The 23,019-nt window shown below is 38.0% G+C and overlaps 1 protein-coding gene across 2 annotated transcripts in view; it reads right to left on the reverse strand.

The window, feature by feature from the left end:
• Positions 1-23,019, reverse strand: part of Adam9 (ADAM metallopeptidase domain 9) — a 120,866-nt gene that overhangs the window by 59,446 nt on the left and 38,401 nt on the right. For both annotated transcript variants that reach the window (XM_074054618.1, XM_074054617.1), the window contains 7 exons: positions 22,088-22,159; positions 20,349-20,518; positions 17,975-18,056; positions 17,342-17,475; positions 9,307-9,478; positions 2,567-2,659; positions 1,113-1,308 (listed from right to left, as the gene is read on the reverse strand). In XM_074054618.1, coding sequence (XP_073910719.1) covers positions 1,113-1,308; positions 2,567-2,659; positions 9,307-9,478; positions 17,342-17,475; positions 17,975-18,056; positions 20,349-20,518; positions 22,088-22,159 — 919 coding nt within the window. The remainder of the gene's footprint in view (positions 1-1,112; positions 1,309-2,566; positions 2,660-9,306; positions 9,479-17,341; positions 17,476-17,974; positions 18,057-20,348; positions 20,519-22,087; positions 22,160-23,019) is intronic.

A 23,019-nucleotide genomic window follows, 5' to 3' on the forward strand; every position in this document is an offset into this window, starting at 1 on the left:
TGAACTAAACAGAACTTTCTCAAAAGAAGAAATTCAAATGGCCAACACACACATGAAAAAATACTCACCATCTCTAGCCATAAAGGAAATACAAATCAAAACCACACTAAGATTCCATCTCACCCCTGTTAGAATAGCCATCATCAAAAACACCACCAATAACAGGTGTTGGCGAGAATTTGGGGAAAAAAGACCCTCGTACACTGCTGGTGGGAATCCAAGCTAGTGCAACCACTCTGGAAAAAAATTTGGAGGCTTCTTAAAAATCTAAACATAGATCTGCCATATGATCCAGCAATCCCACTCCTGGGGATATACCCAAAGGAATGCAGCACAGGTTACTCCAAAGGCACCTGCACACCCCTGTTTATTGCAGTGCTATTCATAACGGCCAAGTTATGGAAACAACCAAGATGCCCCACTACTGACTAATGGACCAAGAAAATGTAGTATTTATACACAATGAAATTTTACTCAGCCATGAACAAAAATGAAATATTATCATTAACAAGTAAATGGATGGAACTGGAGAACATCATTCTCTAGGCTCAGAAAACCAAAAATCATATGTTCTTCCTCATATCTGGACTTGAGATCCAGGGCAAATACAGCAATATTGTTGGTCTTGGGTCACATGACAAGGGGAGAGCACATAAGGGAGGTATGGGGATAGGTAGAAAATTCAAAACATGAAAGTGTTTGATGTCCACACTCCAGAGGAGCTAATACAGAAACCTTAAAGCAACAGAGGTCAACATGAGAAGGGGATCAGGAACCAGTTTAAAGATCAGTTAGAGATGAATCAACTTGGGTTGTAACACATTTATACTTGGAAGCAATGCTACGAATCTCTCTGTATACCTATTGTTAACTCAGCTAGCAAAAATGCTTTGTCTTTCTTATTATTGCTTATGTCTTCTCTTCAACAAAATTAGAGATAAGGGCAGAACAGGTCCTGCCTGGAAGTGAGGGGGATTCGGGGGGAGAGTAAGGGAACAGGAGGTAGGGGGTAGAAATGACCCAAACAATGTATGAACATGTGAATAAATGAATAAAAAAAAATCTGAAGCAAAAATAGGTATCATCAAAGCAATCAACTAGAAACATCTTACTTGAACCAAAGATGACTTGACACTGAGCGTCATAATACTGGCACATGCCATTGTAACAGTAGGCTTTGCTGTTCTGGCAAGGATATCCATTCTGAATAAAGACATCTGGCTGGCAGAACTGAGAAGAACCATTGCAGTATTCTGGCACATCACATTCATTGGTTTTTCCTCGGCACAAAGTGCCTCCTGGAAGGAACTAGTGTAACGAGACTCAAATTAAATAGGAATATCAGGACAATTTCCACAAATCAGTCAAATTTAAAACTACAGTATTTTTACATTTATAAGGGATTCTAACAGCAACAAAAGATTCAATAACCCACTGTAAAAATGAATTAAGGCCAATGACAGGCAATTCATTAGTGATATAAATTTTAAAAAAACAATGCAAATTCAATAAAAAATACAAGAACACGAACTAGGACTACAATGCTTGCTAATAACCAATGTTAGCACACAGAAACAAGTAGTTGATGACATTGTTAACAGAAGCACAGACTAGCACATTTATGGAAAATATATACAACATATCAAAAAAATGTAATATGCTTATTCTGGCCCAGTGATTCCTCTTACATGCAAAAACCAGAAGGGATCTAACTGTCTGCCATTGACTGACAAGACAAAGAAATTAAGGTATTGCCAAAAAGAAATACTAACTATATAACCATGTAGCACCACATGACTAGAAAAAAGTCTATAATATCTTATTGAATAGAACAGGAATAAAAATATGTGTATCTTTGTTTACCCACTTACATACAAGCACACACCCACACCCACACACCTGTACAGAAGTAACTAAGTGAACAACAAATTTCCAACAATGGCTGACTGAGAAGTATAAAATGATAGTCTTTTGTTTTCTACTTTCTATGCTTTGGTATTTTTGAATTATTTCTATCAAATATACATTAACAATCTAGAGGAAAAAGAAATGTTTCAACTTAGTAAAAAACTTAATAAACCACTTATAAAAGAATATGCTTTAAAATTGCACACAAGTGGTATAATTTTGGGGGGAATGGTACCAACACTTGGACTGAAGGCTACACACTCACCAGGCAGGTGCTCTACCACTTGAGCCACTCCACCAGTCCTTTTATTGTACTGAATATTTTCGAGACAGAGTCTCGAGAACAATTTGCCCAGACTGACTTCAAACCATGATCCTACTGATCTCTGCCTCCCAAGCAGCTAGAATTACAGATATGAGCCACCAGGGCCCAGCTAACATTTTTCCTATAATCATATAGTAAAACTAGCCCTGATAAGACTGGGGGCATGGTTCAAGTGGTAGCGTACTTGCCTAGTAAGTGAGAGACTCAGAGTTCAAACTGCAGGACCACCAAAAAAAAAAAAGAAAAATAGTACTGACAGATCTCCGAAGACAAATTTTGATATATGGATTTTCTTTTTCTATTTTTTCTTCATAATAGCGAGGAATTGCCTACCTGGCAGTCTTTACAACAGTCACCATATGCACATTCAGCAAATGATTTAAGCTTACAAGTACTTCCTTCACAACACGGGTCCAATTCACAGTCCTGTGAACAGAAAATGACTGTTAGTAACAAAATGAGTATTGACGTTAGTGGTCATTAATAAAGTCCTCTTCTTATTCCTAAGATCTACTCTGTCTCACCTGGCTGTAGCAGCTGCTCTCCACGGGCACTCCCTGACCGAGCTTCTGGACTGATCAACCTCCCTCACTGCAAGCACAGCATCTCAGCATATTTCAAAAGACCAACATCACAGCACATATGCCTTAGGCCAACAGAGTGCCATAATCAAATACCACAGTTCTGGAGGCAGGACAGCCAAGAGCAAAGATCTTACAAATCCAACTCAGGGGAGAACCCTTTTCCTGACTGGGTGACAACTATCTTCTTGCAATGTGCTCAAGTGACATCTTGCTTGGCTCTTCTCATATGCTTTGGGCCGCCATGGTGACACTTTACCCCCAACCTTCCACTCACACAGACACTTTCTCTCCTGTGTTAATATAATGATATTAACATCTTCATTTTCATATTGAGACGTCACCTTTGGGGGAAACTGGTGGAAGAGAACAGGGATTCTATTACTATTTTCCTATCTGCACACATTTATTTCATAATAAAAATGTTTTTAATTTTTCTTTTTAATTAACATAATAATTGTACATACTTAAGGAATACAGTGTGATATTTCAACATGAGTATTCAATGTATACTGATCATATAAGGGTAATTAGCACTTCCATCTGTAAAGTAAATCAACTATAATCTATCCTTGCAACACACTAAAAATAAGGCAAAATGGTTAATGAAGCTAAATATAAAACCTAAAACTTGGGTCCAAACATGGTACGTGTCTATAATCCCATCTACTAAGAAGCAGAGATCCAGAGGACTGTGGTTCAAGGACAGCATGGGCAAAATGTTAGTGAGACCCCATGTTAACCAACAAGCTAGGTGTAATGACTCACGTCTTTAATGCTGACTGCACAGGAGGCACAGTCTGAGGCCAAACCCGGGCAAAAACGCAAGTCCTTATCTGAAAAAATAACTAAAGCAAAAAAGGGCTCAAGTTGTAAAGCACCTGCCTAGCCCAGCACAAGGCCTGAATTCAAAACCCCCATACTAAAAAAACCCTGAAAACTAAACTATAAAACTTCTAGGACAAAAATCTCAACAGTTTTTAGATCCAATACTAAAAGCACAATTCATAGCAGTACAAAATGATAAAATGGATTTCATCAAAATACAAGGATCTCTTCCTCAAAAGATACTGTTATGTTAACTAAAGGCAAGGTACAACTTGGACGATATATTTACAAATCAAATAGCTGACAAAAGACCTATATCCAGAATACATAAAATATTCTCAAGACCTAGTGACAAATAACCAATTGTTAAAATGGAGGAGAGAATAGAACAGACACATCAGCACAAGGTACACAAATGTCCAATCAGATGTGAAAACACACTAGCAACTTAGACATTAAGGAAATGCACATTCAAACCTCACCGAGCCAGCACTTCCCAGCTGGCAGGACAGCTAACAGAAAAGATGGCCACATGAATCCCACTGAGGAGACTAAAGAACCAGAGTTCTCACTCTCACACAGTGGGGATAGGAATGAGAAATGACACAACCACTTTGGAAAGCGTTTGAGAGCTTTGTGAAAAGTTAAATACACAACTCCCATATGACCAACTCATTTCATTCCTAATTGGTGACCCAAAGGAAATAAAAACCTAAGTCCACATAAAAACTAATATTTGATTGCACATAGAACTCTATTTGTAATATACCCAAACTGGAAACAACTCAAATATTCACCAACAGGACAAGCATGATGATACACATCTGTAATCCCAGCTACTCAGGTGGCAAAGAATGGGAGGATCCTGGTTCAAGGCCAGTTCAGGGATAAAAGGTAGTGAGACACCATCTCAACCAATAAGCCAAGCATGATAGTGTACACCTGTGATCCCAGCTACACTGGAAGCAAAGGGAGGTGGATGATGGTCTGAGGCCAGCCCAGGCAAAAATGCAAAATCCTACCTGAAAAAATAAGTAAGGCAAAAAAAGAACTGAGGGCATGGCTTTAGTGGTAGAGCACCTGCCTAGCCATCATGAGGCCCTGAGTTCAAACCCCAGTACTGCCAAGTACATACATACATATATACGTATGTACACACACACACACACGCATGCACACACTCTTATAGCACAACTGCAGCATAAACAAATCTCAATTATGCTGAGAAGAAAAAAAACAGAACAAAAGAAGCCCTCAGGTACATAAAATTCTAGGAAATGCAAGCTAATCTACAGTGACAGGAAGATCAGTAGTTGCACAAGGAAGATGGGGCACAAGAAAGGGCAAGTGCAAGTGATTTACCAAGGGAGCAAAAGAACTTTTTAAGATGGTGCTAGTTTCATTATCTAAATCAGGGTGACAATTTTGAATACATAGACATGTGTCACCAACTTACCAACTTGCATGCTTTATAGATGTGCACATCACTGTCCACCAGGTGCACACAACTGCCCATGTCATACCCTTTGTCTTATTGTGACCAAATTTTACTAAAGTTCCTCTGTTTCCTACAAGACCCCAAATTTTGTGTGGGGATAACATGCTCCTTGTCATAGTTTGAATCTGGAATGTTCCCAGAGGCTCATGTGTTAAATGCCTGGTGCCCAGGGCGGCTGAGTTCAGAGGTGAGAATTGATTGGATCCCAAGGACACTAACTCACTGATGGATTGATGGGGAGTTCACAGCTTAATGGACTATTCAGAGTGGGCCTAGGTGGAGGAAGTAGGTCATATGAGGACATGATTTTGAAGGGTATATTTTGTCTCCCTTCATCTCCCCCCAACCCTTCGCTCTCTTTTTCTCCTTCCTGGCCACTATGAGATAGCAGTCTCTTCTGCCATACACCCTTACCTCCATGATACCTTGCCTCACCTTGAGTCCAAAGCTACACAGCCAATTAACCTTGGACTGAAACCACGGGCTAAAATAAACTTTTCCTCATTTAAGGTGACCTCTCTCAGGAATTCCATCACAGTGACAGAGAGGTCACACACACACACACACACACACCCCTCATCACCTTCTCCTGGAAATCAGTGGTCACAGCAGACCCTTTCCTATCAGAACCTCACTGGTTGCCTCACCTCTCCAACATCCCCTTAAGTGATTCTGTTCATCTTTCTGTGTGATTCTGAGATGCTTGCAGAGTTCTGAAATCAGAGCACACTCTTCCTACTACAATAGTCTTTCTTCAGAATAAAGGCTTTCTCTGTGGAAATTCAAGGATGGTTGTTTTTTTTTTTCAAAAACCACTCTGCATGACAGAGTTTCATGAAAGAATAGAGAATCAGGAAATAGACAATGCATATAAGACTTTCATTTAAGATAAAAGTACCATTTTAAATGGTGCCACAACAACTGACCATAACAACTGGCCATTAGTGAATAGGTTAAATTCATTAAGTGGCAGGATATAAAACCAACAAAAACCCATCAGTTCATTTCTATACACTAACAATGAACTACATGAAAAAAAACTATGAAAGCAATGGCAGTTATAATAGTATCAAAAATAATAAAATACTTGAGAACAAACTTAGTCAATGAAATGAAAGACACTAAAAACTGTAAAATACTCCTAAAAGAAATCAAAGATAATACAAACAAATAAAGAAAGACCCTATGTTCATGAGTTGGAAGAATTAGTATTGGTAAAATGTTCACATTACCCAAAGTGATCTATAGTCAATGTAATTCCTATTAAAATCCCAATGGCATTTTTAACAGGAATTATAAAAAGAAACTGTGAAATTCACATGGAACCACAAAGGACCTCAAAAAGTCAAAACATCTTGAGAAAAAAACACAAAGCTGAAGGCATCACACTTTTGATTTCAAGATACAGCACAAAGGTACTATAGCTAAGCAGGACGGCACTGGCATAACAGTAGGTATGTGGACCAATGGAACAGAATAAGTAAAAAACCCAGAAATCAACCAATGCATTCAAGGTTAGTTCATCTTCAACAAGGATGCCAAGAATAGATAATGGGGAAAGCAAAGTTCCTCAACAAAGGTACTGAGAAACATGCAAAAGAATGAAACTGGAACCTTATCTTCTACTAGACACAAAAAATTAATTCCACACAAAAAATGAACTCAAAGTGATTAAAGAATTAAATGTAGACTCAAAACAGTAAAACTCCTAGAAGAAAACACAGAGGAAAAGCTTCATGACATTGATGTTGGTAATGATTTTGTGGGCTGACAACAAAATCACAAGCAACAGAGGCAAAACCAGACAGGTGGGACTGTATCAATAAAAACATTCTGCCCAGCAAAGAAAGCAATCAACAGAGTGAAAAGCCAAAATGTGAAATAGGAGAAAATATTTTCAGACCACATATCTAATAAAAGATTAATTTCTAAACTATAAAAAAAATTTCTATAGCTTGGTAGCAAAAAAAAAAAAAACCCAATATAAAAACAGGCTCCTAGACATTTCTCCATAAAAGACATACAAATGGCCACAAGTATATGAAAAGATGCTCCACATCGTTGATCACCAGGAAAATGCCAACCAACTGCAATGAGCTGTAACTCCACACCTGTTAGGACTGCTACTAACAAAAGGACAACAGGTGCTGACAAGGATGTGCAGAAACTGGAACCCTTCTACACTGTTGGTGAGAATGCAAATAATACAGCTGCTAAGGCTGTACGAGGAGCTACGAAGGCTCCTCAAAAAACTAAAAATGTAACTACCATATAATCCAGCAATGCCACTTCTGGCTATTTATCTAAAATAAAACCAGGATCTTAAAGAGACATTACATTCCCATGTTCACCATAATATCATATACAGTGGTCAAGATGTGGAAACAACCTAAACTGTTCAATGACAGATAATAGCTAAAGAAAATGTGGAATGTACACACAGCCTTTAAGAAGAAGGAGAGTTGGACTGGGGGAGTGGCCCAATTGGTAACAGTGCCTGCTTAGCAAGTGTGAGGCCCTGAGTTCAAACCCCAACGCCACTAAAAAAAAAAAAAAAAAAAAACAGGATTTGTCATTTGCAAATAACATGGATGAACCTTAAAAACACTACACTAAGCGAAGTAAACTACTCACAAAGGCCATATATACATTATTCCACTTATAGTAGGTACGTAAATTAGCCAAACTCAAAAGCAGTGAACAGAATGGTGGTTGCTGGGCCTGAGAGAAAGTGCTGACCTGTAGGTCTAAAGTCTCACCATGAAGATGACAAAGTCCTGCCCATCTGCTGTACAGCACAGCACCTCCAGCTACACTACTGCTCTGTACACCTCAAAATCTCTCATGCTGAGTGTTCTTACCACAACAAATAAAAACAGATCACAAAACAAAACCACTTTTTGTAAGTGCACATACTTCATATTTTATGTAATATGCAATTCTTAAATGAAAACTTCTACAAATGGAAGTAAAGATTCATGGGAGAAACTGAGATGTATAAGGTTGTTTTTACTTCCTACTCAAAACCTTATATCAAGGGGAAAAACCTGTGATATTTGAAGGGAAGGAAACACTTTTTTTAGAGAATCATTTTATAGTGAGACGCAAAGTGATTAATATTTCAATGAGTATGGTGGTGAAGTAAACAGTTGGGATAAAGCAAAAATAACAGAATATTTAAGGAGAAAAATCTGACAATGAGTAGAAGGAAGAAGTCTTAGACACCCTAATAGTATCTTCATTTAAAACTGAGGGCAGAGGACACAGCCTAGTGGTGGAGAGCATGCGTGTGTAAGCCCTTGGCGCAATTCCCAGCACTGCAAAACATTTTTAAATTGAATAAATAAGTAAAAATTAAACATAAGCGCTTTAAGCCTCAATCTCCTTATGTGAGGATGAAAATATTCAAAATTTCAGTCTCTTAGGGTTATTGTGGGAATTGTCTTGGTAGAACATTTAGAAGTCCCTGACATGCATCAATAATGTAATAACACGACTTCTTCTTAGGACACATACTGGCCAGGTGTGGTCAGTCAGGAAGATGCACTTCTGGAAAAGAGTGAGAATACAGTAGGACTTACAATCGAACATGTCTTCAAAACGGACTGCCAGGCTAAGGAGGGAGGGGCTTAAGTGGACCATTTTGAGAGGAGCACATGAGGGGCATGGCCACAGAGCACTAAAGATAAAGATGGGCACAGGCTGACGGAACTAAGTGTGATGAGCAGGTAAACTAAAGACCAATGAAGGGAGGATACTTCTCTGAGTGGAAAGAATTTAGGAGCTGAAGGACTCAAGAGGATGGGCCAGCTTCAGTTTATCTTTTAAACAAGACCAACTGAATAAATGCATATTTCTGCAATGGCCAGGCCAAAACAGTGACAGCTAACAAGTAAAGGGCCAAGTGAAAAGTAATGAATTCTTCAAGGTAGGTAAATAAGCCAAGAACCGTAACAGGAATGGAAGATAACAGGTGGCACCACCAGCTATGCTGTGGGAAGGAACAGATGCCCAAACCTAGGACATCCACACAGACAAAATAACAATCTTCACTCTGTCACTAAAGCTTGTTTGGGCTCCTATGCCAGCATTGCCCAAAACCAGCAACTTTACTTTTGCGAACCTTGTGGTAATGTCACAAAGCAAAAATTAAAAATTAAACTGACCTTTGGAGTACCACAGTCACATTCTTCCCCGGGGTCCACCAACTTATTACCACAGAAGGGCGCACTATAGGCTTCATCAGGCTTTGGAATATTAAGAAGGCAGTTTCCTCCTTTATTTAAAGTTAATTTCTCAAAGTCCTCTGCACTGCAACTGCTAAAGTTTCTGGAACCTCTATAATAAATATTAAGAAAAAGATCTTATGTCATAGTGATTACTTGTGAAATTTTTAAGTCTTATCTTTAACCAGCAAGAACTAAGTGCTATAAATGGCAGAAAATTAACAAAAGTAGGCAGAAATGAGAATTAATATCTATTGCTACTAAATATAACATATTACTTCAACTACTATATAGTAGTTAACTATTTTGGTTATAATATATTGTACCTCCATGAAAATATCTTCTAAACATACCACTTACATTAAAACACAAAAACATAATTCTTTAGTACTAGGGTTTGGGTTATAACTCAAATGGTAGTGCAACTGCCAGAAAACCCCAGTACTGGCAATATACATATATGTATATATGTACATACATACACACACAGACATACAGTCACACACACACACACACGGTCTAAACAGAATTAATTTTTACTTCTCTAACATAGTAGAGATTCAAATATCAGAAGTGAGCTGTATGTTGTCCCCTACGTTTTGTTATTCTGCAGGATAATGATCTTATGTTCCCCTCCCCCCACCATCATTCACTGAGCCATGTGAAAGCACTATGAATGGGCACTTCCACAGAGATGAACCAGTCATCGAGAGGCAGATGGCACAGTGCAGAATTTCAGCTATTCTTACGTGACAAGTTTTCAATTTAAGCTTTAGATATTTTTTATAATTCCTGAGAATCATAGTTGCTACTTTGAAGATTAAATGGACTTTACAAAACTATCCACTTTGAGCCATCCATGTGAGAGTTATACAAATACAAGTTTGATATGTTCTACCTGGCTTTTTTTTCTTAATTACTATTTTATCCAATAACTATAAAATGTTATCAAATAGTCCTATTAACTATTCTTACGTTTGAAAACTAAAAGGAAATACATCTTTATACCACAAATCTTTGAGAAACCCAAATCACATTAAAATTTTTTCAGGAATAGTCCCATTTTTTTTAGTTTAGTAGACTGAACTTTTGGTATACTATCCAAAAATATCATTGCTAAAGTCAATATTAAGGAACTTTTCCCCAAAAGTTTTATGGCGTCAAGTCATACATCTGGGTCTTTCACACATTTTGAGTTGAATTTGTGAGTGGGGGGGTGCTGGTAAAAGGGTTCAATTTCATTCTTCTGTATGTGAAAATACATTTATTGAAGAGATTACACTTTCCCCATTAAGCCCTCTGGGTGTCCTCATGGAAAGTAATTGACCATGTGTGTTTCGATATATTTCTAGGCTTTCCAGTCTGCTCCATTGGTCTATGTGTCTGTTTAGATGCAAGAACGATGATGGTTTTATTGCCATAGCTATTAAACTAAAAAGCTTCTACATAGCAAAATAAGCAATCAGTAAGATGAAAGGTAGCATACAGACTGGGAGAAAATATCTGCAAACCATACATCTGATAAAAGGTTAATATCCAAAATGTATAAAGAACTTAAAATTCAGTAGCAGAAAAACAAATAATGCACTTTAAAAACAGGAAAATGAACTTGAATAAGCATTTCTCAAAGACATGCAAATGGCCAACAGGTTCATGAAAAGACACTCAATATCACTAATCAGGGAAATGCAAATCAAACCACCTGTTAGGATGGCTGTTCACCTAAGAGGCAAGCCATTGTGGAAAAAATGGGAGATTCCTAAAGAAATTAATAACTGAACTACCATTAGCCCTTACAATCTCTCTTCTGGATAAATATCCAGAAGAAATGAAATCACCACTGTGTAGCGATATCTGCATTCCCACATTCAGCTTTATTCACAATAGCCAAGACATGGAAACAACCTCAGTGTCCATCAACAGAAGAATGGATAAAGAAATTGTATGTGTGTGTGTGTGTGTGTGTGTGTAAATAAGACATATGGACATACAGATTTAATTTTTCATATGAGTGTATATATAATGGAATATGATAAGCCTTAGAAAATGAGATCCTGACATTGCTCACAACATGAAAATACCTGGAGGACATTATGCAAAGTGAAAGAAAAATACCACTTGACCTCACTTAATTGTGAAATTTTTTAAAATTTCCAATACACAGAGATAGAGAATGAAACAGTAGTTATGATAGAAGGAGAGGAAATGAGGAGATGCAGGTCAAAGGATGCACAGTAGGATGAACAAGTCTAGAGATCTAATACGTGACATGAGGACTATAGTAAATAACATTACACTGTATAATATGCCTGGTTACAGTAACCATCTCACCATCCATATGAACATCAGAACATCATATTACACCAGGTGTGGTGGTGCACACCTATAATCACAGCACATGGGAGGCTGAGGCAGGAGGACTCTGAGTTCCAAGCCAGCCAGGCTACATAGTGAGACTCTGTCCATGTATCATGTTATGCTTTCTAAACATAAACAATAAAATATTTAGACAGAGATAGATGATAGGTAGGTAGGTAGGTAGATAGGTAGATAGATAGATAAAGATACAGACATAAAATTAAGGGAATCTGGTGTCCTGATAAAATTTCTTTCCCATTATCTTGAGCAGTGGTGCCAAAAGCATCAGTAGGAGTGAAAACCATGTTGCATTACCATCATTGAGGAAGCATCCCTATCTATGTCTGGGTCTTTTGTAGATCCAGACAACTCTAGGAAACAGATCCTTTTGGTGAGAATTTTTGCCCTGAGTAGACATGTGTCACTCTTGCCTGCTGGCGGGTCTCCAAGAAAGCAGACAGTCCTGGCTCCTGGTTCTTGGAATTAGAAAGCAAACTGCCTAGAACATTTTGATACTGTTAACTACTGTTGCCATATTTTAACAGAATAACTGGCATTAAAAAATGGAAAAAAACATGAACAATCTTCTGTTCATGACAAAAGAATATGCAAAGATAAAATTTTGATTCATGGAAGGAAAAGGTCTACCTCAAGGCTGTGACAGTAATGGACTTGACTTGGTTTTCTTTTTCTCACTACTCTTAAGGACATTGTGGGAAGGAGACCTTTTGTGCAGTATCAATCATTCACCATCTGTTTGTACAAGGCACTCTTCTTGCTGTTAAGACAGCAGACAAAATACCCTGATCTATGAAGGTTACTTTCCAGTGAGTGAAGCAGATTATAAGCATAGTAAGTAAATTAGCTGGAATATGAGAATGTGTTAAGTACTATGGAGAAAAAAGGTGAGGGAGTAAGGTGATGAGCTGTGTAAAAAGTTGGGTGATTATATTTCTAAAAGGGCAGTAAGGGCAGGCCCTTCCAACATTATTACCTTTCAATCAAATTGTGTATCTGGGGAAAAGACCATTACAGAAAGAAGAAATAGCAAGTGCAAAAATCCTAAAGGGAGGCCCTGGCATGTTCAAGGAACAAGAAGGGAGCCAGGAGGTCTGCAATGGAGTACTCAGGGAGGTATGCAGAGAATAGGCTATGATAAAAACCTGGCTTTTCTTGGTGGGAATACAAACTAGTAAAACCACTATGGGAAGCAATATGGAGATACCTCAAAATCTAAAAGTAAAACTATCATATGACCCAGTGATACCAGTCCTGGGCATATATCCAAAGGAATGTGCACCATGACATGATAATGCCACTTGCACACCCAGTTTTACTGCAGTACTATTCACAATAGCCAAGCTTTGGAAACAGACCAGTTGCCCCACAACTGATGAATGGATGAAGCAAATGTGGTGTATATACACAATAGAGTAATATTCAGCCATGAAGAAGAATGAAACTATGTTGTTTACAGGATGGAACTGGAGAACATCATGTTAAGCGAAGTAAGCCAGACTCAGAAAATCAAAGGTCATATGTGGAAGCTAGACCTATAAGTTAAATGTATATGTGTGTGTATATACATGTATATACATATACATAGTGACTGAACAAAATCACATTAGTGAGTCTGTCTGAGGAGACTACGGGAGGTGAAAGAGGGAAAGAAAATGTTAGAGAATGAAAAATATTGAAACAACCCATCTATATATGAACATAAGCTATTGAATATTAGGGGAGAATCGTGAATTAGAATGAGTAGCTAAAGGGAGCAGTTAATTTAATTAAATCATGATATATACAGGCCTGAAGTACTGAGACAAAATCCCCTTGAACTATCAATATACACTTTAAAAAAAAAGGCAGGAGGGTAAAATAGGTTATTTCTAGGGATGGCTACAAGGGGGAAGCAGGTAGACATAAGGAAGGGGTAAATGAGGGTGAATATAGTAGATGTATTTGGTATTCATATATGAAAATAGAAGACTGAAACTATCCTAAAAAGGGGGGAGGAGGGAGAACAATGGAGGAAATAAATCCAACTAAGATATACTGTAAGCACATATGTAAATATCACAATGTAGCTTCCTGTATTAACTATTATATACTAATTTTTTTTAATGTGGCTTTTAGTATGAGTAAAATGGGGACATTGGGAGTGGTCTTGGGAAAGACAATGTGAAGTGTTGACAGGAAAGATGACTAGACTTATGCTTCCCTGGGATCACCAGGATTACTATGTTAAGCAGGAAGATTGTAAGAGGAGGACTCTTGCAGAAATCCACTCAACAGGGATGAGGAATCACAATGATAACTGTGGGAATAGGAAAGGACTGGATTCTTTATGTTTTAAAGAAACAGCCACTACAATAAGGAGTGTACGCATAAAAAAGAAATCCAGGCTGACTCCAAAGTTGTTGTGCTGAGATAGTAGAAGGAAGGAGTCATCTTTAACCAATAATTTGGGGAAGACTGTGGGTAGATCAAGATTCAGGAGAGAAAACAGTGTGAGACTATTAGACATCAAGTAAAAATGTTGAACTCATGGTATGTCATCATTCTTTGATAAACAAAGGAGACATAAATTTAAACAGAGGCTTGTAATTATTTATTTCCTATTAGTGATTGTGGTTAGTATGTTACAGTGCCTGCAACATAGTACATAATGTTTTCTACAAGGATAATAATTAGACAATAGCCACAGACGTGTCTGTTCCTACATTAGAATCCCTAATTACATTACAACCTGCAGAGTCTATCAACTTTAAACAGGTTATTTTTGAATAAGCTTATTATTTAGTAGTTGAAACCACTTTCTCATCTACCAAAAAAAAAAAAAAAAAAAAACCTGTTTTACTCACAACAAAGTTAACTACAGTACTGAAAATCATAACAAAATCATAAGCACTTTGGTTCTTTTTAGTAAACGGAGATATTAATAGACATGCTCCAGTTCTGGCCTTCAGTGATGCCTTACAAGGTTTTGGAGGCAACAATGAAGACATTCCTCTCCTGGCACTTGGCTTGAATAACAACTAAGGTAGCTCTACCCTTTACCAACTGCCTCTAGACTCTATAATATTTATGACTTAAAACATCCTCCTCTCTCTTCTCACATCTCAGTGAGTTTTTGAAAACTACTTCAAAAGCAGATTAACAATGATAGAACTAACCTACTAAGAAATCACACACAAAAAAATCACTTGCCACTTTAGAACTCATTGCTTACATTATTACTCATTATTTCTGTGAGTAATTGGGGAATGCCAGAACATATTTTCACCACTACCATTCTGATCCCATTAACCTAGGATTAGGAAGTCCAAGGAGGAGACACAAAGTTCTAATTAAACTGCAGAGCTAAGAAAGCCATATATAATTGTAAAAGAGGTCTTGCTGAGGGTGTCCTCATCCCTCCCAAACCTCCATACCCTGTTTTATTTTCTTACATATTGCTTATCACACTATCTTCTAACACTCTGCATTATTGATTTATTTCTTATGTTGATAGCTTATCTTCCTCTAATAAATGCCAACTCCTTAAAGGGCAAGACCTTATCTGATTTACTGAGATATTCCAAGTTCCTGAAATAAAGCCTGGCATATCAGAATGCTCGATAAATATCTGATAAGTGAATGAATAAAATCGGTATCCACTCCTCATTGCTTCTTATGCCACTTTAAATTCCCCTACAGTGCTGTTTTATGACATTCCTTCCTTATCTCTGCTCTTTTTCACTTTAGTCATGTTCATTATTCATTTCTCATTTCCTGAATTCTTATCTTCCTCAACTGCACTGACAACCAAAGTAAATGCTAAATTACTTTCCCTTTTCAAAAGGAACTCTTTTACAAACATGACTTCTTAAATATCTAATTATTTTTATGATGATTTTTTTATGAGCACTGCTTTAATTCTTCCATATCTATTTCTGCACTCAGTATCTGCTGAAAAGTAATGCAAATCTTGCTTGAATCTTCCCTTTACACCAGCACGTGGTTAGAACTTAACTCTAGATCTTCACCTAAAGGAATGAGTAGCAGAATTTTTATTACTATGTGCTTCAGGAGCCTGAGGGATGGGGAAGCAGAGTGAATGCTTAGATGGTTTTCCACAGGGAATCGTCAAATGTGCTTGTTAAAAATGACCATCACTCACAGCCAATCTTCAATCAGGCTCAGTTTCTACTACACAATGTGCTGTCTAGGACTACTGAGTTAGGAAGGATGTTTGTGGCACAACAATGAAGCTGCGTCAGAAAGAAGCCCAATAACCCCTGGACCCCCAACTGCAAATATTTTTTAAAGTTTAGCTAAGATTAGCTCGTAGGCTCGGGGCCCAGATTTCCTCACTTCAAATTCAGCAGGAATTTGGATATGTGACCTTAGTTTTCTTATCCATAAACAGGCAGAGTATTTGCAACTCCTTAGATTGAGCAATGAATAAGTTGATACTATTTAAGTACCCGGAAGTGTCTACATATAAAGAGAACTTCATAAATGCTCACCATCCCCTCTCCTCCACTCTGTAGTGCCTCCTACGTTTGTCTCCATAAAATGAGGGTTATTAATAGGAATCTGTCAGGATTTCTTCTTTTCCCTAAAGTGACAGTGCAGCACTATCCCTCAAATGCATTTATGAGGAAATCTGTTATTCCACCCTTCAATCTAATCCAATCTACACTAAACCCAGCAGTAAATTTTCCCACATTGCTTTATTCTTTTGGTCTATTAATCAGTTTATAGAAGAATGTAGTTACATACCTATGCCTAAATAAATGTTTTTTTTTGCAGTACTGGTGCTTGAACTCAGGGCCTACACCATGAGCCACTCCACCAGCCCTTTTTGTGTTAGGTATTTTTGTGATAGGGTCTCTCGAACTACTTGCCTCAGCTGGTGTCAAACCACGATCCTCCTGATCTCTGCCTCCTGAGTCGCTAGGATTACAGGCATGAGCCACTGGTGCCTGGCAAATACTTCCTTCTTAAAACTCTCTGGGATTATTTCATTTAAAAAATAATCTTCTCAAGCGAGAGCACACAAGGGAGGTGTAAGGATAGGTAAGACACCTAAAAAATTAGCTAGCATTTGTTGCCCTCAATGCAGAGAAACTAAAGCAGATACCTTAAAAGCAACTGAGGCAAACAGGAGAAGGGGACCAGGAACTAGAGAAAAGGTTAGATCAAAAAGAATTAACCTAGAAGGTAACCCACATGCACAGGAAATCAGTGCAAATCAACTCCCTGTATAGCTATCCTTATCTCAACTAGCAAAAACCCTTGTTCCTTCCTATTATTGCTTATACTCTCTCTTCAACAAAATTAGAGATAAAGGCAAAATAGTTTCTGCTGGGTATTGAGGGGGTAGGGGAGAGAGGGAGGGGGCAGAGTGGGTGGTAAGGGAGGGGGTGGGGGCAGTGGGGAGAAATGACCCAAGCATTGTATGCACATATGAATAATAAAACAATAAAAAAAATAGTCTTCTCATTGGTGTATTTCAGGGAATCAGGAACAACTTGCCCTGTTTTTTTCAACAGACATGAGTACCCCTTAAAGCTTAAGAAAACTGATCTACAATACCATATTAAGAAGAAGAAAGAACTTGGTTACTCACGATGCCCCTGAATTCATGATGCAGCTCTTTGCTCCACAGAAACAATCCCTCCCATCATCATGATTCATTCCCAGGTTATGTCCCAGCTCATGAGCAACGATGGATGCAAATGTCTCCACAGTGATTTGCCCAAACTGTCCAAACACAGGAAGGTACTGATTAGGTTTCCGAACAAAAAGAAGACATTTGCTTTCTCAGATTATTTTCACTATACTGTATAATAAGCCAAGCATCCAATAACAGTCCTTATACATTTCAGTGTAAAAGAAATTGGGAGGACTCACATACTGAAAATGGAGATGGATCCATTAGTGCTTAAAGGAGATGGATCCTTTAAGCACTAATCACTTTTAGCATCAGATTATTCATGGTTGTTTATGGGAAAATGAATTGATGACTGAAATTTAACTCTCTCTAAAGGACCCTGCTTCCACATCCATAAAAAGATGCAAATAAATACATAAGAGATACTAGAAAACTTGATCTAGTCTTTAGGGAAAGAACACATCTGCTGCTCCTACTGTATCTCTCATAATATACAAAATATTTTTTAAGGATTAGGGGAGAAGTATAGCATTAATAAATGCTTGATATTGTCCTTTCGCAGACATCCAAAGTTGAACATCAACATACCACATTAATCCCGCCTGCGTGGCTCCTTGAACACACAGTTCCTACAAATGCCATTCCTGCAGTCCCACCAAAGCCTTTCTTTCTAAATGAAAAGGTAGAAGTTATAAAGTGCACTTGGAGAAAAGGGAATACATAGTACTATGTATATGTATGTATATGGATAATCTTAACTGCATTGACAAAACCTATAGAAACTGGGGGAAAAAAACTGCAAAGATAAATAACATTTTAAAATCAGAATATAGCTCTGCCTTATCTCCCTTTATTCTCAGAGAATAAGACTAATATTATAAATGCATATTTTAAATTTTTCAGACAGATGACAATACCTTTAGATACAAAGCCAAGTTTTTGTTTGGGAGGGGGTTTTACCTTTTGAATGAAAACCTTTCTGAAAATGTGTTACATTTATTTTTTCAAGTGGGGAGAGATAGCAAATGCAGTGAACACTGTCACAGGAGGCTGCAAGGCACTCAGCACAGTGAGCAGAAGAATCACATGGTTGTCAGACTGTTCCTCAAACATGCCCAGCACCCTAGTGTCTCAGGACCTGCTCCCCCTGCCTAAAGGTCCCTTCCCAGAATATTTCCTCACCTGCTCCAGGTCTTTATTCAAAAGACTTCTCAGCAAGGCTTGCCCTGGTCATCATGTGACCTCAACATTCAATTTCACTCCTCCAGTACATTTATATCTACTCTCCTTCCCACTTATCATTACTTAACCAACTACATATACTTATTTATATCATTTATGGCTAATCTCTTCCACCAGAATACAGACTCTGGGAAAGAAGGAATTTTTTGGCTGTTTTGGTCACTGCTATCTCCCAGTGTCTAGGATAAATACCCAATAAATATTTTTTTAACTAGTGGGTAAGTCCTTCTTCAGGGCATCCGACTAGTCTGAAGATGACAACTGGAGACAGTAAGAAGACTGCCAAGGAAACATTCCAGCCAGAACACCCTATGGTGAACCCCATAGTCTGCAAGACCCACTCATTTATTCAAAGATTCCAAAAAGCTTTTTAATACCCCATTCTTAACTACAAAGGCTCAAAGATCATCAAACATGTGAGAAATGTCTCCAATAGGACAGACAGAGGCAAAACAGAGAGGGGAAAGATAGCTTGGCAGGTATGGCTGGACAAGGCACAGTAAGTACACTCAGTGCCTGCTCCTCCAGTCTCTTGTGAACCAGAGGCATTTTCAGTGGGATAAGGATACCTGCATGTATAATTTTACTGAAAATTCATTTGAAAAGCCAGGACCAAGCCTTTGTGATTATGGGTCCATAAAAGCCTATGCAGGCATTTTCAGTTGCTTGCTTCACATCACCCCACATTCACAGGAGAAAACAAATTAAAAGGGGGAAAAAAATCTAAGGACCAAGATAAGCAACCAAAGAGCCAAGTAAAAGGAATCCCAGAAAAAATGAATAAAAAGAAAATAGAAGATGAAATCATCTACAAAACAAATTCAAGAAAGATGGCTAAACCTGATGGACATTGGTTTCCATGCTGAAATTACCCACTGAGAACACAGTGCAGTAAGTGATAAAAGACCTACACCAAATACATCATCAGGAAAACATGGAGGGCTGGGAACCAAGACAGCATCCTACAAATATCACTGAAGATGAAAAAGTACAGGCTAATATAGACAACCAGCAATTAGAACAGTTTTTTCAGGTTTCTCAAGAGTAACATTGGGCCAGGTACGATGGCTCACTCCTACAATCCTAGTTATTCTGGAGGCAGAAATTGGGAGGATTGTGGCAGCCAAGACAAAAAGTTACAAGGCCCCTTTCACAAAAAAGCAACTAGAAAACATGCTGTGCCAAAATAAGGTAGTAAACTCAAGAAAGAGGAATGATGTGGGATAAAAGTAAAGGGAAATACAATAGAGAAGAGGTCTCATTATCATAACGTCACATATTATCATACAGAATCAAACTAAAATGCCCAAAACCAAGAAAGTTAGCAAAAAAAATTTTCTGACCATTTTACTCATGTAACTTTTTTTCTTTTTAGTGGTACCGGGGTTGAAACTCAGGGACTTGCACTTGCTAGGCAGGCACTCCACCACTTCAGCCATGCCTCCAGCCCTTCTTGCTTTAGTTATTTTTCTGATAGGGTCCACATTTTGCCCAGCACAGGCCTCAGACCACAATACTCCTACCTAATACATCCCAGGTAGATGGGACCACAGGTGTAAGCCACCATGCCCAGCATACTGACTGAGGTGGGGGTCTTGCTAACTTTTTGCCCGAGCTGGCCTCAAACAGCAATTCTTTTGATCTCCACCTGCCAAATAGCTGGGATAACAAGCATGAGCCATTATGTCCTGCCCCTTAGTACTTTTTAAATATCACCTACAGCACTAACTGTGCACTGTCATGTCTCCGGCGTGTTATAAGAAACCTTTCCCGCCACTGTACGAAGTTCCCCAGCACTTCTCCAGCACCTCCAGCCGTACTGATCAGGTTTCCATTTGTCCAGATCTCCAGCCCAACCAGCACAATTCGGATATTCAACATAATATACATCTGGGAGGAAAAGAGAAATAAAATGTGTAAGAGCCATTAAAGAATACAAGAAAACATTTTAACTACATGCAGTAACATAACTGCTTAAATTAAAAATAAGACTCCCTCCTTCCAAAAATCTTTCAATCAATTTCCTGACTTACAAAATGGTAAGTAATAGAGATTCAAACTTCTTACCTCCCATCCTAAAATCTCACAAACTCTGGAAATTAAAAGTTTGGGGTAAATTTCATTCCAAAACTTGCCCTGAAGTAGTTCAAGGCTATTTATCCCACTGTTATGGTTGGATCTTGCACGTGCCCAAAGACCTTTATGATAAAGACTTTGTCCCAGGGTGATATTGTTACCAGGTGGTGGACCTTTAAGAAGTAGAGCCTAGTGAGAGTCTTCAGGTCACTGGGGGTTTGTCCTTGAAAGATACTGTGGGACTCTAGCCCCTTTCTCTTCCTCTCTTTTCCTTTTTGGCCATGAGGTAAGCAGTTTTGCTTTGCCATACACTCTCCTCCATGATAAGTTACCTCACCACAGGCCCAAAACAAAAGGGCCAATCAATCATGAACTGAAGCTTCCCAAACATGAATCAAAATAAACCTTTTCTCTTTATAAGTTGATTATCTCACTATTTTGTTATAGTGATGAAAGCTGACTAATGCACACGTGTGCACACATGTGCAGGCATGCGCATAGACTTACAGAAACATTCATACATTTCACTATAGAAATATCAGTGAGTTCGATCAGAAGGTGCTACTCCATTATACTACTGGAGATATTATGTAATACATAGTGAACTATAAAACCTTTTAAACTTCTATCTAAAATTCTAATTAAAGGTACCCCAAGTTTTCAAAGGATCATGGAACTCGTATCTAGGTCATCGAGATATGGTGATGAGTAAATAGGTTAATAAATATAAACCTCTTAACTACTTTTAGCCAATTATAAGTACTCAATAAAATGCTCTCATCACTATCATGATGACAATGATGCCTGGTGTACAGATCAAGAAAATGAATGTCTTATGGACAAAACCGTCTTATGTAAACATGTATCTAATTCTTTATTATCTCCCACTGAATGAACTCCACTATCTCAAACCCAATCATTCTCTCTCTTGCTCCCTCTCTCTTTGTCTGTCTCTCTCTCTCTCTCTCTCTCTCTCTCTCTCTCTCTCTCTCTCTCTCTCACACACACACACACACACACACACACACACACACACACACAATTAATGTCATATCACAGTTTCAGGGTAGGAGTCAACTTTATTAAAAATAAGATTCTCTCAATAAAAATTCAAAGTCCTTTTCATAAACAAGTACCTTAGACCATCTACTCTGAAAATAAGGGAGCTGCTAATATGAAATGTCTTGCTTTTCTCAAAGTCTTTCTATACTTATACTTCCCTTTCCAACATTAAAAAAAGTTACCAAACTAGAAAGTAAATCTCTGAGAGATTGAGTCATTTAGGCCTATGATAATCAGAGTTTTAAATAAGACGATTTTTAAATTCTGTCCTGAGGTTCTGAAAGGATTGAACAAAACTAGCCAAAAGGAAATACAGCTTACACTGTCCAAGTAGCTTGCTAAACGGATCATCTCTTCTCTCACAGCAGTCTGGTTTCTTCCCATCATGTCATACTGGAAAAGCACAGAAGGAAAATCATTAATCACCAAAGTAATTTAAAAATAAATATTTAATATCTTATAATGACGCTAAAAATTCAAATACTGCCTCTGAACTAAAAACTGAGGTGTTTAGACATTACCAACATTTCAAATTAGTGAATCTAAAGGGTACATTTTAGTGATAAATGTAGAAAAGAAAACAGGAAGAAAAGAAAAATAGGCACAATAATAATGACGAAAATTCACTGAAGTCTTCATTTTCTTCAAATGAGTAAAACTTTAAAAGGAGTTTTCTCCTTCATGTTCTTTTCATTTATCTTAATGCAAAAATATTTTCAAGCATTTCACAAAGGTATAGTTTAAAGCAACCCAAATGTTCTGATAATGGAATAAACCAGTGTAATGTATTTCCCAACCTTTTACTTTTTTAGACTAATGACATTACCAAGAAACCATTTATAAACTCAGAGTTAAAGTAAAAATGAGAGATTAACTGATACCACTAATTAAAAAATTATATGTAAAAGTCTGACCATATTAAGTCAAATAATTAATATGACTCACTCTTTCTTTGAGACCTGGCTAAATCTCAATGTCTATCTTAACATTATTTTATATAAGTGATTCCAAGATGGCAGCTAGAGGTAGGAAGCAGAAAGCGACCCTCCTATAGTGAAGTCTTGGAGAGACGCTGGAGACACACTTTGCAGGCATAATCACCGAGAAAAGGCATAACTTTGACTCCTCCACATCTCCAGCCGGCGCAGAGAATCTCCACTTCACGTTAAACGGAGAACCGAGGAGGCCCCCGGGCCGCCAGTGGCCGGCGCCCATACGGCTTGGGAAGACGCGGACCAGGTGAGCTTCGCGGT

Source organism: Castor canadensis, chromosome 14 (genome assembly GCF_047511655.1).
Source record: "Castor canadensis chromosome 14, mCasCan1.hap1v2, whole genome shotgun sequence".
Classification (NCBI taxonomy): Eukaryota; Metazoa; Chordata; class Mammalia; order Rodentia; family Castoridae; genus Castor; species Castor canadensis.